A 16,171-nucleotide genomic window follows, 5' to 3' on the forward strand; every position below is an offset into this window, starting at 1 on the left:
GGAGTGTGGCCTCTCTCTCAGTACGATCACTGGCTATTATAACGCACACAAATGCTAGATTACTCAGAACCTTCCAAGACATGGCTAGATTTGAGGGTCAAATGCTTTCAAGTTTATGGAGTGTTTCATACCAATATGCAAAGAGCACAGAGGACACACTTGTGAAGGGTGTGCTAGGAAGCAAAGAGAGAGGGCGCAGACTTGGAAGAACTGAACGCTTTCAGACATAGCACCAGGCAGTTTATTCTGATCTGTCTATGAGAAATGGACAGTGAAACCTAACAGCAAATATCTATTCTGAGAAGAAAAACTAGTAACTGGTATGGCTCCCTGCAGGGAGTAAATACTCAGACTTTGGTGTGATTCAAATCTGAGTTGAAATCCAGAGTCCCATCCATTGATTTCAGACCAAAATGTTGACAAGTTGGGTTTTCCATCCAGCAGTTTTCCTTTTTCTCATTGTGTGTGTGTGTGTGTGTGTGTGTGTGTGTGTGTGTGCATCAATGTGAGCTTGAGATGGGTCAGCACAAGCGTGTAGCTCACACAGGGTACTCAGAAGTACTCAGGATGCCCCAGCATGTTTCCTCCTGCCTTACCCTGCCCCACATCACCTTCCAAGAACTTGGCAACAGGAGGAATGATTGTTCTCTCCCACCTTCCACCCCAAAGCTCTTAGCCCAGCTCTCTAAAGATGAGCATTTATATCTGCAGATATTCCAGCAATGTTGCTCACATTAAAGGGGATGTTTTGAATCAGTCTGTTACATTAAATCTGCCATAGGCTAGTACCATGTCACTGATACATGAGACCCCCTCCTAGGGACCTGCACAGATTTCCATAGTGAGTCAGCATCACAGGGTGAACCTGGTGCAAAGAACCTGTACAGAGAACTTCCAAAATGTGTGCACAGCCCTGCCATGAACCCAACAGCACCATCTCCTGTCTCCATACGATCCCTGTGGGAACAAGTAGTACTTTCACACTTAAACTTTGGTGCTCTGGGGCACTCTCCATTATTATTCCCATTCCCAGAACAGCCTTACTCTGTGACACCTGAGACATTAAAGTTAACCTTTGCTCTTCATTTGAAAGTACCCCCCTGTTCTACTAGACACACACAGTCCCCTCTCTCACTAAAAACCACCTCCAAACCCAAGCCCTTCAGTGATATATACAGAGGAGGGATGGACTTTGTGGAGGTACCATTCTTCCAGACTCCCAAGCTCCTCTGGTATATTTATAAAAGCTAACAAATGCCTGTGGATCCTTCACCTTCCTTCAGAGACCACTTGCCAAGCTGGGTAAAGAGCCAGGGACCCTGTGGCATGTCCAACATCCACTCATCATCCCTGGAGTCCGTGTTTGTTTGCAGCTGTGGAGGGCACCATGTCAGAACAGTCAGACTTGGGCAAGATCTTACTCTCCCTCAACCTGGCCAACTGTCTGAAACCAACCTCTTTGAAAAACACCTGGAGACAAAGTAATATTGAAAACAAACCGAGACATTCATCTCTTAGCGGCATGATCATGATCGTGTATGTAAAGTATATTTTGTTTTCCCAGTGCACACATCTTAAGGAGACTAGTCACCACCAGGACTCAAGAGACCCCAGAACACACTGCCTCCCCAGACGACGTTTCCAAAACACCTGGACAGGAAAAACAAGTGGAAAGCTACATACAGCCCCATGTGCTGCATAACCTGAACCGCCATCTACAGGCAGCTACACAAAGCCTGACCTACCAGCAAGGGGCTCTGGGCACAGCACCCCTTGGTGGGTATGGGATGGCTGTCTCATTATGGGGAGCTACCCCCACAGGGGCTGCTGTGCTTCACCACCCAACCCACCTGTATGCTAAAAGCTGTTGGAGGAAAGCTGACACAATTGTTATTCGAAGTGCAGTGAAGAATAATTAAGACAGGTGATTAGAATTACCCACGTGGCTCCCCAAAACACACTGTGCTTCCACTCTGGTACAAATCTGTGATCTGGGACCAGCCTGTGGTCCTGGATCTTTTACCATCAACGGTGAGTTCTACCCAGCCTATCACAGGAAGGTGGCTTGAACCCCTACCATCTCAAGTAAAATAAAAGTCACTCACCACACCACTTTCCAGTTCCAGGTTGTTGTTGCCTATCTCATCAATTTCTTTAACAATTTCGGCTGGTACCTGGGGGAGGAAATTATTGTCAAGTTGAATCATGGTCAGTGCCAATCTCCTCTGGAAAAGCAGTGAGCATGTGAACCAGGGTGCGATTCTAGACCAGTTCTATAGAGCGGGAAGGGGGAAATGAAGTTTTTCCAAATACAGAATTGTGTCTGCCCCATTTTTACAGTTAGTTCCATCAAGAAAACAGAGAGATCTTGAGAGAGTCTCTATAAATTCTTTTCATGGAAACAAAGAAAAAAAACCACTAGAAGCTGGACCTGGTGTTAACACATCTATAATTCTAGAACTTAAGAGGTCGAGGCAGGAAGACCATGAGTGTGAGGCTCACCTGGGCTACAGAGAAAGTTAAGGCTGGCCTACCAAGTCCCTGTCTCAAAAACAAATAAACAAGGGTCCAGGAAAATGGCTCAGAGAGTAAAGCGCTTGCTGCCCAAGTCAGGAGACCCGAGTTGAGATCTGGACACTGGTGTGCAGGTCTGTACTCCTGCTGTGAGACAGGTTAGAGATCTGGACACTGGTGTGCAGGTCTGTACTCCTGCTGTGAGACAGGTTAGAGATCTGGACACTGGTGTGCAGGTCTGTACTCCTGCTGTGAGACAGGTTAGAGATCTGCACTCGTGATGTGACAAGCACACATCCTCCCACATGAACACAAATATATCAATAAGCATTTATAATCCATCGATTAATTTAAAATGTCATGGCCATGCCAGGTGCCTCTGGTTAGCAAACAGTAGTTCCTTCTTAATTCTTGGTGTACCTATGGTGACCCCAGCCAAAGGGCTATTATTGCTCATTCTGTAGGTATGCTCTGCAGCCTGGCTGTTCTCAGCCCCTCGGAGCAGAGTACGCCCACTCAGCTTTCTTGTCCATCCCAGGCCTCAGGGCCTGCTGTGTCAGAAAGAGGGTGTGAGACCTTCTCCCCACTCAGGGAGAGTAGAGCAGTTCTGTCACTGGGCCACTTGCATTTTAATGCTGCATCTGCTGAGACAGGCTGGCGGGGCTGTAGCAAGCCACATGTGTGCACCGTATGTCCTCAGAGGCTAGCCAGAACCCTGCTCACACAGGACACCCACTGGGGGGAGGTCCCCTCCACTGTCCTGATCCCAGAGGAAAAATAGCAACTTGGATGCTAAGTCAAGGCCACTTCCACTGGCAGGGGAAGGCAGGGCACACAGCACACCTGAGCTAAAATGGTAAAGAACTAACAATAGGTAAAGATCTAGCCGGGCAGTGGTGGTGCATGCCTTTAATCCCAGCACTCGGGAGGCAGAGCCAGGCGGATCTCTGTGAGTTCGAGGCCAGCCTGGTCTCCAAAGCGAGTTCCAGGAAAGGCGCAAAGCTACACAGAGAAACCCTGTCTTGAAAAACAAAAACAAAAACAAAAACAAAAACAAAAACAAAAAGATCTACCCTTAGCAAAGAGTTCTGAGGATCCAGCAGCTGCTGCCAGCTGGCCTGGACCATGCTAGAGCAGATCTGCATGGCTGTACAGACATGCGGGTTTGTATCCAATGCCCTGATCTTATTACGGTGGTGTGCATGTTACATTCCTACAATTTCACAGAAAAGTAATCCTAATACTATGTGTAAGGACTGTTCAAACTACATTTAAAAAAAAAAAAAAAGCTTTTCAAAACATTTCAAAGGTAGCTGATGTGACGATCATCACTATGTCACTCGCTGATCCAATAAACATAGAGGAAACACCTGCCACTTTGAATAAGACTCTGTCAGAGATGCCAGAGATCTTGAGTACAAACAAATGCATCCTCAAGAAGCTAGAGTCATTTGGAGATGATGAACACTCATTAAACTGTCAGTGCTTGAATACAGAGATGTAACTGTGAGGCCTGTGACAAAGAGACGCAGGACAGAGAGGAAACAAAATGGTGCTGAACATAGATGGTAGCCCAGTGAAAGACTGCCTCAAGGGATGTCTAATAATCAAAAAAGGCCAGCAGCCAGGGCGGCACTGCAAAACTTGCTACAGATGAAGCACCACATTCTCTGACTGTACTCTCAGAGCAGAGAGCAGGAGGGATGCAGAGATGTGGCATGCAATCTGGAAACACTGGAACTATCTGGATACAGAGCAATTGGAAGGTTAGTCTTGGGAACACCTCTTGGCTCTGGCTAAATGGGGGCATCGCACATACCCCGAGACAGGCAGGGATCAATGTCTGGGAACATGGGAATAGAGACTCTGGTTATGGTCTCAGCCTTGCAACAGCTGATGGCAGATACACAGCCAGCAGTAACCTGTGAGAGGACTGCCTGACTCACAAGACATGGGACTCAGATTTTTTCATATCATGTCAGGGGCAAGGTAGATACAGAGTGAGAAAATGAGCCTCAACCTGTAACCTTCACTGAAAGAAGTTACCATAGACAAAGGAAAATCGGGCACTGGTTCGGCAAGGTGCTTGCTAGAAAAAGAGCGTATTGTGAGGGAAAAGAGCTGCTGGAGTGTAGTTAGATTTTCCTTCCTGGCCCACAGTCAGGACAAATGTCTCTCACCCACCAGGCCCATAGACGCTCAGAACCAACCAAGTAAACACACAGAAACTTACATTGTTTAGAAACTGTATGGCCGTGGCAGGCTTCTTGTTATCTACTTCTTCTATCTTAAATTAACCCATTTCTATTCATCTATACTTTGCCACATGGCTCATGGCTTACCATTACCTTACATCTTCCTTGTCATGGTGGCAGCTGGCAGTATCTCTCCACCCCAGCCTTCCACTTCCCAGAATTCTCTTCTCTCTTGTCCCGCCTATTCTTCCTGCCTAGCCACTGGCAAACAGCATTTTATTTATACAGAGTGATATCCACAGCAGCTGGAGATACCAGAAGGAGGTGAAGGTCACCGTGTGAAGAGCTGCTAAGCATACGGTATGGAAGTGAGTTCATGAGTAGAAACCATCAGCAGAAGCCAGATGAAGTGATGGGGAAAAGAAAAGAAGGCAAGAGAAGCCACTGCCAGGAAAAGCCAGCTGTGCACCTGCTGGAGAGGCAGGTGTTGCCCCTGGAGTGAGGCCAAAGCAGGGTCCATGCTCATCTGTAACAGGAGGGCTTGACACTTCAGAGAGGTGGGATCCCAAGGGTAGAAGTTGGATATGGTGGTGGGGAATAAGGCACCTTGTTGATCTAAAGCGCCAGGTTCCTGGGAGGCTCTTAGGGGTCCATGTGCCCCTCTTTAGAACCTGGGGAAGACTGCAAGAGTACAGACACCTTCTCTGTCATGGAAAAGTGTGCAGAGTGCAGATAAATAAATGCCCATGAACTGACATGATGTCTGCCTATCTCAGAACCATTTTTTAACCTTGTTCTTTGTTTTAAAACTAAACCACAATAATTTTTCAAGTGTCAGTTATAACTTTCAGGGGAGCCAGAAATGAATCCTAACTGACCATCAGGGCTCGGGTGCCTCTGCCTGGCTATGAGGAGGACTAGATACAGGTCTTTTAAGGGTCCTTCAGAAAATATCTCACTACTGAAATGAGGTAGCCTCTGTTCTCCTCAACAGCAGTCTTGCCTCAGTACACCCCACAGAACTGAGGCAACCTGCTGAACCAGCAAGCCTGAGACTAAAGTCAGTATGCTGAGGAGGGCGGGAGGGGTAATAAGAGAGCAGAAATATTCATCACACCTGATGAGCTGAACCTGCTGCCTCTAGAACTTCCATCTCATCATGCAGGCCTCTGCAGAGTGTTGAAACACACTGTGTTTTAACCTGTTCGTTAAAGCATATACCCACAGGGCCTTTCTTAGCTTCCTCTGAGCTGCTCGACACACCTAGAAACCCCAAAGCCCTAAGGCTCCATTATTACATGCTGTCTAACTAGGCAATCCCCAGAGAACACGAGCCTGTGCTGACCTCCTGATGAGACCCATCATCTCAGCCTTCCTTGGTCAGTGACCTGTTCTTGACTGTCTGGGGGTGGCGGGGGTGGCAGGGGTGGCAGGGGTGGGGGGAGGGATGTGATAAGTGCAAGAGGTACATTCAGGATGTGTTGTGCTGGTGTCTTAGCAAAGACTCGCCTTTTCTGTGACTCTTTGAACTCTAGTAACATCAGTGCCCATCCCCACCACCTCTCTGATGGACAGGCACCCTCACAACAGTACTGGGAGGTGATGAGTGTCCCAGCACGAGCTGTTATTCACCATCTCCCTCTTACCCTCACCTTCCATCATGACAAAGCAAGAAGTCTCTCACTAACATCTCTCAATGCTGGACTTTCAACCTCCAGAAATAGGAGCTAACACGCCTTCACTCACTACAAACGCCCTAGGCTCAGGTGTGCACATATCAAGGTATGAGGTTTAGTCCTTCATATTTTCCATCATTCCATCCTTCCCAGGCCTCACTGGAGGACTTCCTCATTTGGGGAATGGTAGAAATTCCTGTCTTTTGAAATAGAACTTACTATGTGCAGATTAAATTCAAAACCATTTCTCCGAAGAAGGAATCAAAGGGCCATGTCCTGGGCTAACCAGAGCCTACAACTGCAGAAACCTGTCTACCCTTAAACATATTTACACAAAAAAATATAATTATAGCCATGAAAGATGCAATTATTCATCACTTGACAAGTGCTGGATAGTTTTGTGTCAACTTGACACAAGTAAGTTTTCTGAAAGGAGGGAACCTCAATTGAGAAAAGGCCTCCATAAGATCCAGCTGTAAGGTATTTTCTTAGTGAGTGATTGATGAGGGAGAGTCCAGCCCATTGCGGGTGGTGCCATCCCTGGGTTGGTGGCCCTGGGTTCTATAAGAAAGCAGGCTGAGCAAGCCATGGGGAACAAGCCAGTAATCAGCACCCCTCCATGGCCTCTGCATCATCTCCCACCTTCAGGTTCCTGCCCTGTTTAGATCTCTATCCTGTCTTCCTTCAACTGACTAAAATACAGAAATGGAAACCATATAAACACTTTACTCTACAACTTGCTTTTGGTCATGGTGTTTCGTTGCAGCAATAGAAACCCTAAGACAACATCTTTAAATGATACAAAATTTCAACAATGGTGTTTAAATATGATTGCCAAAGCACTCATCTCCTGACAGCAGGTAAGATGTGATGGCCACTTCATGATTCATCATTATGCTTCCCAACCAAGACTGTTTGATTAAATTGTTTCTGCTGCCTATTTAGCCACAGCTGTGAGAGAAATAACTCATACAGAAAATTAATGCCAAAGAGCCAGGCTGTTGCTGTGGTAAACCTTACCACATGGTGCATAGGCCTCTGCAACTGATTTGTGGGGGAAAGAAGCCACAGGCTAGAGAAGCCCTAGAATGCTGTAAGCAGAGCTTAATGGGACATTCTGACAGGAGTTTGGAAAACCAGATCACCAGAACTCATACAACAGAAGCCTTGATAATGAGGTTTCAGACTAGAACAAAGACCGTACAGGCAGTGGTTCTCAACTCTCCTAATACTGTGACCCTTTAATACAGTTCCTCACGTTGTGGTGACCCCCAACATTTTGTTGTTGTGGTTGTTTGGCTTTTTTTTTTTTAAGACAGGGTTTCACTGTGTTGTTTTGGTGCCTGTCCTAGATCTCATTCTGTAGCCCAGACTGGCCTCAAACTCACAGAGATCCATCTGGCTCTGCCTCCTGTGTGCTGGGATTACAGGCGTGCGCCACCACTGCCTGGCAACCCCCAACTTTTTTTGTTGCTACTCCATAACCGAAATTTTGCTACATTATGAATCATAATGTAAATATTCCGATATGCAGAATATCTGATAATATGTAATCCCTGTGAAAGGGTCATTCAATCCTCAAATGAAGCTGAAAGATAGTGTGCATGCCAGGAGCCCTGATAGGCACTGGAGTGTCAATCATGAGCAAAGCAGACTATTCCCCCACTCTGTGGCCTTCACACCTTAGACAAGGGCAGAGACGGTAACCAAACAGTGGCATACTGTTGCCACACAGGTGACAGCTATCCAAATGGCCTCTTCGACTGAAGTGCTGGAGGAAGGAAGAACAGGTATGGACATGTCTGGTATGGGGACTCTTAGAGATTGGTAAGTAGCTAACTGGTAGAGCATAGAACCTTCTAGAGGCCAGGGAGAACTTGAGGGTGAGGCTGTTGAACGGGGTGGGAGAAGTAGGGGCTGACACAGCTGAGTGAAGATGGCCCCAGCCCTTGCAACCCACCTGGTCAACTGGCATCTCCACCTTCACCTCTGGGTCCTCCTTGACTTCCAGTGCTTCTTGGGCCTCGTTAGCAGGAGTCTGTGCTTTATACACATCACCTTCTAGGGGGAAATAACAGACAATTGTTGTGGAATATTATTTTAAGATGTGTTACATCTGTTTATGCTGTGGAACATTTGTTTAATGATGCAAAGATATGTTGCATTCTTTTATGTTGCATTTGTTTAACTCAGTGAAGCTGTGTTACTTCGCCTGTCTAAAACACCTGATTGGTCTAATAAAGAGCTGAACGGCCAGTAGCAAGGCAGGAGAAAGGATAGGTGGAGCCGGCAGGCATAGAGAATAAACAGGAGAAATCTGACAAGATCAAGGAGCAAGAAGAGGAGGAGGAGATCAGGGGCCAACCACCCAGCACACAGCCAGACACAGAATAAGAAGGAAAGAAAGGAAACAGAAAGAGAGAAAGATAAAAGCACAGAGGCAAAAGATAAATGGGAGAATTTAAGTTAAGGAAACCTGGCTAGGGGTTGGGGATTTAGCTCAGTGGTAGAGCACTTGCCTAGCAAGCACAAGGCCCTGGGTTCAATCCTCAGCACCACAAAAAAAAGAAAAAAGAAAAGTTGGCTAGAAATAAGCCAAATGAGACTGTGTGTTTATTTGGGAGCTGGATGGCAGGCCCCTAAAGGAGCTCCCCTCAAAATCTACAATCTTTTCAAACCAGCAGAAAATTGATCCACAATTTAATTTTCTGAAACAAATCAAAGTTTCCACTCAGCAGCTCCTGAACTTCCTACACCATCGGAGAAATGCCCAGATGGGGTCCCTGCATATCCGCATATCTGTCTCTCCCTTTGTTCTTGCTTTTATAGAGGCCCCAGCTCAGTGCACCCCAATTTTGGCATTATCTGTCTAGATTCCATCTCCACGAAAGTCCTGGACCCTTGAAATCTTGAGCATCTCTATATCAAGAGGCTTTCTATACTGCCCGGATGTTGCAAAGCCACAAAGCAGTGTGGGAGGGGCTTCTCACACCAGCTTCCCATCCGTGCTATTACCAGACATTATACCAAGTCCTTCCCCAGGTCTGCCAGACTGGAAAGCGAGACACACCTCAGGAAAAGCATCATTAGACTGAAACACCCAGCCAGGCAGAGCAGAGGACAGTACAGCAGTAAGAATAAGAACAGGCATGACAAGAGCTATTTTAATTATTTCATTTTATGTCTTGTCTGGGTCTCTCTTCTAAGGGTACATGGGAACAAGCTAGATGGCTTCTAGGTTCCCTCAGAAGCCAGGTTCATTTTGATATTGGTCTTACCACAAGGATATCATAGTCCTCGTATGCATGTGAACGTGGAATTTATTTTAAATATGACATTTTTAAGGCTTCCCATTGCCCTCAGCTTAGGAATGTTACTGCTCTTATCAGCAGCCTACTAATGCCCCACAAGCTGAACACTTGACAATCAAGTAATTCCAAGAGAAGACCTTGCAGAATAAGCTTTGTCTGAAACACACACCATACATATACACCCTGTACACACATGTACCACATATACCATACACACACACTATAACACACATACACCTTACATACCATACATATACACACTATACATATACATACACCATATACCACCTACATACACACACCATATACACACACATACTACACATATCAAACATATATACACTACACACCATACATACCACACATGCACACAGAAAGAGAGAGCACTTTTCATAGCCTGCAGGACATGAACTGCCCCATTACCTGCACCACTTTGAACTAAAGATCCTAGGGGTGTCTTCTTTTTCTCTTTGGCATAATAAACAGAATCCTGGATTTTAGGTAGCACACTGTCACTTTTCACAGGCTCTTTTCTTTTGAACTCCACCTAGCAGGCAGATTAAGAACAGAAGGCATCAGAAGTACAGACCACCTCAAGTCCTTGGTCCTTGGGATGGACAAGGGCAGGAAACCCAGGAACCCAGGAAGCTTCAAAAGGTATCACTACTCTTATCCCCTTCTAAAGGAGGTGAAGGGGAAATCCTATGCTTCCTTCCCAGACCCACTGTTGGAGAGGTCATTTGGCTTTCCAGCCTAGGGTGGGATTGGTGCTGCGCCAGGGATGGCACAAAGGGACTCCTCATCCTTTGGGACATGCTTTGAAGCCAACAAAAATTGCTGCTCAGGAGCACCCCAAATCTCAAAAATTCAACCATGCCACAGCAGAGATATGTAAGGGGACCCAGGATTCACTTTTTGCAATCTTTATACAATCTGTAGACGGTAACAACAAAGTACACAGTCATCATAAAACCTAAGATTCTTAATGTCCCCAACCCTACACCATTAACTATCTTCATGCTGCAAATAATTTTTTTTTTACATCTTAATTCAAGTATTTGGAAGCAAATTCAGCCAAATATATAAATGATCACTTCACACAAGGGACCAAGTAAAACATCCCCGCTGGTTTTAAAGAGTGTTGCGTATGCCAGAGTTGGGTCGTAAGTATGGAAAGCAAGACCTCAGCAGAACTGGTGTAGCAGCATTTTGGCACTCTGCTGTGTGCCCCATTCAATGCTGACAGTACATGAGTCCAAAGCTCTATACTGTACTGTAAAATGCTCACTGAATGCCCAAGAGCCTCAGCTTTGTACTATAAATATATTTTAAAAGACAAATTTCAAACTTAAAAGATGATCCACAGCATGCTGAGCTGAGTGCCTGGGCTCTCACCGCAGACTGCCATGGTGTGCCACAGACATCTCTGTGTGCCTCCCTGTTGTAGGCTCTGAGCTCCAAAGAAGATTCTATCCTCCTCCTCCCTCTCTTGTGGACAGGTCTGGCTTCTCCAGTAACCTTAAAGCTATTTGCCACCCAGGGCCTTCAGAAGACCAGGAGACACCAGAATCAAGAAGAGTGATCAGTCATCTTTCAAAACTTACTCTTTTCTTTGTTTGTATGTATTTATCATTGCCCCCAAACCTCCTGAAAGGCAAAGACAGGCAATTAGTACATTCAAGCCCAGCCTAGACTCACCTTATCTTTATGAATTACAGAGGCATCCTTGACCTAGGAAGGGGACCTGCTCCCTAGAGAAGACCCAGCTGATGACAGTAGCTGTCTCCTAGCTCAGGAGACAAGGCCAGGAGATCTTTGAGAGTCAGGTGGCCCCTTGTTGATTAGAGAGATACCTGGCCCAGGGTGGCATGGTAACAGAGTTTGGGATGCTACAGGCAGCCAGACATTTTAGCAGCTTTGCTGTTTTCCAAAGCATGGAATATTCATATACCTCTCACTTGTTCATATAGCTATCAACATTACCCAGTAGAGCAAGAACCTGCTGGCTTTTCTGCAAGGAACCAAAACACGCCACACCCCAGAGCTGATCAGTGGCAGAACTGAGATTGAAACCTGCCTATTCCCCACCCACCAGACACAGAATTCTGGTCTGACTGGCTATTTTGCATACTTCCATACCCCTTCCTAACTCATGGGCACTGGGACCTGCACCAGCAGCTGCTGGACACACTGGACATGCCTCTCCAGCACCATTCTCAGTGGGACACTGCCCTGGGCTGTCTGTATCCACAGTGTAGATTCAGAGCTCTCAAAGATTGTACATCATTCCATATCTGATTCTAGAAAGGCAAGGTTCAAATATGTGTGTGTGTGCATATATAAGCATATATATTTAGAGAGAGAATGTATAGATAAATAGATAAATGATTAAGGCAGATGATTGATAGATGGATGACAGACAGAAGATTGAGGATATAGAGATAGATGATAGATAGATAGATGATAGATAGATAGATAGATAGATAGATAGATAGGCAGACAGACAGCTATCACATCAAGTTTTACTACTTAATAGTAATCAGAAGGACTTGGGAATGAGAGACAAATGTCAGCAACACTCAAATGGAAAGGCACAAAGATCAGGGAGATGGCTCAGCGGCTAAAGACACTTGACACTGAGCCTGCCTATAGGCAGAAGTTTCTCCCCTGCCTGCCTGTTCCCAAATACCCAGTAGCTTCTTCCCAAATAATTGACTTGGAGGCTTAATATTACTTATAATGCTCAGCTGGTAGCTCAGGCTTATTACTAAATGTCTCTTACACTTGATAATGACTACTTCACCTGACAACCTGAGTTAGATTCCCAGAGCCCACAGTGTGGAAGGAGAGAACTGACTCCCATGAATGACATGGCATGCACCCCCTAGATAGATAGATAGATAATAGGAAGGAAGGAAGGAAGGAAGGAAGGAAGGAAGGAAGGAAGGAAGGAATGATGGATGATGGATGGATGGATGGATGGTCAGATTTTTTTTTTTAATTTAAAGCAAAGATACAATTTGTACTCACTGCTGGACCTCACTGGGGACCCGTGGGGACTTCCAGTAAGGAAGAGATTTGAAAGTCTCCAGTCCTGCAGCAACATAAAAATAACTGTCTTGCAAATCCTTTGAGTTGTCCAAAAGATGCCCATCCATCGTAAACAATCTGTGAACACAGGAGAGAGGATTTGGGAAATGGCAGCCCAGGACATGGGACACTTTTTCACCTGTGATAATGACCAGCATGTCAAATCCCTGAGAAAATGCACTCTCCAGCGAGCATGTGGAGCAAGGCAGGAAGCCTGTGGAAGCTGCTTTTACTGAACTGCACTTTCTGCTTAGAGCTCTTTAATTAAAGTGTATTTTTCATTATGCACAAGTCCTCAGAGGGTCTTGAGAACATGATCAGCTCTTGGTTGGTATTCAATTAATTTTAACTAGAAGCAGCTAAAATTAATACAAATTGGCTTACATTGTTGTAACAATGCTTTAGAAAGAAATCAGAATTTGTTAGCAAATAATGGGCCTTTTTATAATGACCCAATGACTTCATTTAGTACTCTTGAGCAAGTGTTCACCGTCTGGTTAATTTAAGAAAAGATTCAATTCATCCTATTGTCAGCCTGTTACACATAAGACAATGAGGAGGAACTACAGAGATGGAAGTGACTGCTCCTCAGAGTCAAGGGTCCTAGCAACCTCTGAAGATAAATACAAGCTTCTCAGTCTGCTGTCTCCTGAAAATCCAAGTGTAGGTGACATGATTCCTAAAGGTGATGGGACCTTTAGGAGGTAAAGCAGGTACAAAGAAGCTGAGTTAATAGAGTCCGGCCCTTGAAGGGGTATTAGGACTCCAACCTCTTCTCTGCTGCTTCATGAGGTCAACATCTTCAGACATGTACTTCCACCATAATGTGGTGCCTCTCTGCAAACCCCAAAGCAATGGGACAAAAGGCTCTAGAGTGAAACCAATGAGATTGTGAGCTGAAGCAAACCCTTTTCCATATCAAGATAATTACCCCAGGCATTTTGTTACAGCAACAGAGAACTGACTAACATGGGTTTCAAGAGAAGGAAGATGGAATTCAACCATGGGCTTCACAAGACAAAGGGAATTCATTTGTCTTGAAGAGTGGTAGCAGGCTACCCATCATGTAGGAATAGTTGAAGCATTCCGGAGTGGCCCGAGGGACCTGTACAAAAACCCAGGAGTCTGCCTGTCACTGGGTGCAAAATGCCAACAGGATACACAAACATGTAGCTGAAGGGCAATTAACAAAGAATTTGCATCCCAGGAGGGGATTTCATCATTAGACCATTAAGAAAGAAAGGCTGGTTGACCATCGATCCTCGGGACCCTTGGTCAACCAGCCCTGCTTACTTAATGGTTCCCCTAGTGAGAGACCCCATCTCAGGAAACAAGGCAATGGTTCCCAAGAATGAAACCTGAAATTGATCTCTGGCCTACATATGCACACAAGTGTGCACACACACACACACACACACACACACACACACACACACACGGGTGGGGGAGTGGTAATAAATATCTTTAAATGTCTCCAATCGTTTGCTTTACCAATTAACAACCAATTCAACTACTTTCCCAACATGAAGGTGTAGTTGGGCCCCCTGGTGAGGACTCAGGGTTCCACTAGTTCTTTCCCATGGCCCCATTCAGTCCTTCCTCCTAGTCCATCTCCATCCACCAACCTGTAGAACTTTTCTTTACCAGAGACACACAGCTGCCACAGGAGGCTGGGACTTTGGTAGGAGACCTTCATCCTTCTTCCTGCCCTCCAAGCCTCTTCAGATTACCCTTAGTCCTACAGCAACCTGCCCACAGGAGACCCATTCCCAGCCCATCTCCATTCCCTTGGGACTTGGCCTCTTGCTACTGACCCAGGATCCCTCTAGTTTTTCCTCACCTCCCTTCTCAGCCTCTCCCTCTAAACTATCTCCATTTCTATATGACTCACCCACCCCAACCTATAGAACAGCTCTCTACCAGAACCCCCATACCCAACCATACCCAACACACTTGGCTAGAACCCAGGGACCCCACAGCCATTGTACTTGGCTAGGATCCAGATTGGGCAAAACCAAATGAAGAATGGAACACCCACCCAACAAGGATGAGACCAGATATCTACGCCAACAAATCCCTCAAACATCCTAACTCCAGATGCCTAGATCCCAGCCCAAAACACAAACATGGACAACCAAGACAATATGCCTCCTACAGTGACAGGTGATGTCCTTCCCCCATGCACCGCACCTATCCAGGCTTTACCTTCTGTCACAACTGTTCCTCTGTTATCACATTCAACATGCCACACACTGAATGACGTGCTGAGCATGTATGCTGACTTTTAGAAATCACTAATATCACTTTCCAGATGAAGAAAAAGGTACCAAAGAAGTGGGTGTTCTTACAGTCACAAAGATACAGATGGCGGGAGACAGACTTGACCCTAAAGCCCCGGTGAGAGGCTGCGATTCTGGGCTGACTCCTTTGAACCCTTCTGCCCTGTAGAAGCAAAACTTCCTCACTCATTTGCTGAGTTTTGCCTTCATGACTGATGCCCCATGTGGTCCCCTAGCTTCTACAGGCCACCACGTACTGCAGTGCCTCCTCCAGCTGCGGTTCAAGTAGGGGTCCTGGGGTACACGGGTCTTTGTTGTCTGTTGTTATTGTGTGCACGATGAGGGGTGCGCATGTGCTAAGGTGCATTGTGAAGTCAGGGGACAACTTTGTGGAGTCAGCTCTCTCCTTCCACCCTCACAGAGGGTCCAGGGACCAAACTCCGCTCACTAAGCATGCCTGGCAAGCATGCTACCCATTGAGCCATCCCACAGCAGGCCCTTCCTTCAGATGCTGTGGCCCCTGCACAGAGCTCATGCCCAGTGCTCAATGTTTGTTGAATAGATTCGTGAAACCAGCTTAACATAAAGGGGGAACACCCAGTTCTCCCCTCCAATCCCCTCCTGACTGCCCACCTGAGAGTGCCTTACTTTCGAACGCCTCCCAGAGGGAAGACTTTTTCTCCAATGATGGCCAGCACACTATTCCAATCTGACAGGCTGAATTTGGGTATAATAATTTTTATAGGTGGGATGAATATTCTTCCATTTGTGAAAACACTGTAGGGATAAAAAAAGAAAAAAGCATCATTACTACCTTAAAATCAAAGGGAGAAACACTGAAAACTCAAAAACAAAACATAGGTGTATTTACAGAAATGCAAAAATATTCTAATGCACTGAACCACCCTTAACACTACACCAAATCCTACATTACAGTCTTCAAGTCTGCTGGCATAAAAATGGTGTTAGGAAAGCACTGTTTTTGCATTGCATTACATTGCATTGTGACAGGGACTCATGTAGCCCAGCAGGCTGGTGGCAAGCTCACTATGCAGCTGAGGATGACCTTGCCCTTCTGGTACTCCTGCCTCCACCTCCCAAGGGCT

The 16,171-nt window shown here is 45.9% G+C and overlaps 1 protein-coding gene across 1 annotated transcript in view; it reads right to left on the reverse strand.

Annotated features, from left to right (window-relative positions):
• Positions 1-1,587: 1,587 nt before the first annotated feature.
• Positions 1,588-16,171, reverse strand: part of Dcdc2c (doublecortin domain containing 2C) — a 34,236-nt gene continuing 19,652 nt past the window's right edge. Inside the window, exons 4-10 of the mRNA XM_036170279.1 lie at positions 15,714-15,842; positions 12,727-12,864; positions 11,301-11,343; positions 10,120-10,243; positions 8,346-8,446; positions 2,106-2,174; positions 1,588-1,650 (exon numbers count right to left, since the gene is read on the reverse strand). Coding sequence (XP_036026172.1) covers positions 1,588-1,650; positions 2,106-2,174; positions 8,346-8,446; positions 10,120-10,243; positions 11,301-11,343; positions 12,727-12,864; positions 15,714-15,842 — 667 coding nt within the window. The remainder of the gene's footprint in view (positions 1,651-2,105; positions 2,175-8,345; positions 8,447-10,119; positions 10,244-11,300; positions 11,344-12,726; positions 12,865-15,713; positions 15,843-16,171) is intronic.

The sequence above is a fragment of the Onychomys torridus genome, chromosome 21 (genome assembly GCF_903995425.1).
Source record: "Onychomys torridus chromosome 21, mOncTor1.1, whole genome shotgun sequence".
NCBI lineage: Eukaryota > Metazoa > Chordata > Mammalia > Rodentia > Cricetidae > Onychomys > Onychomys torridus.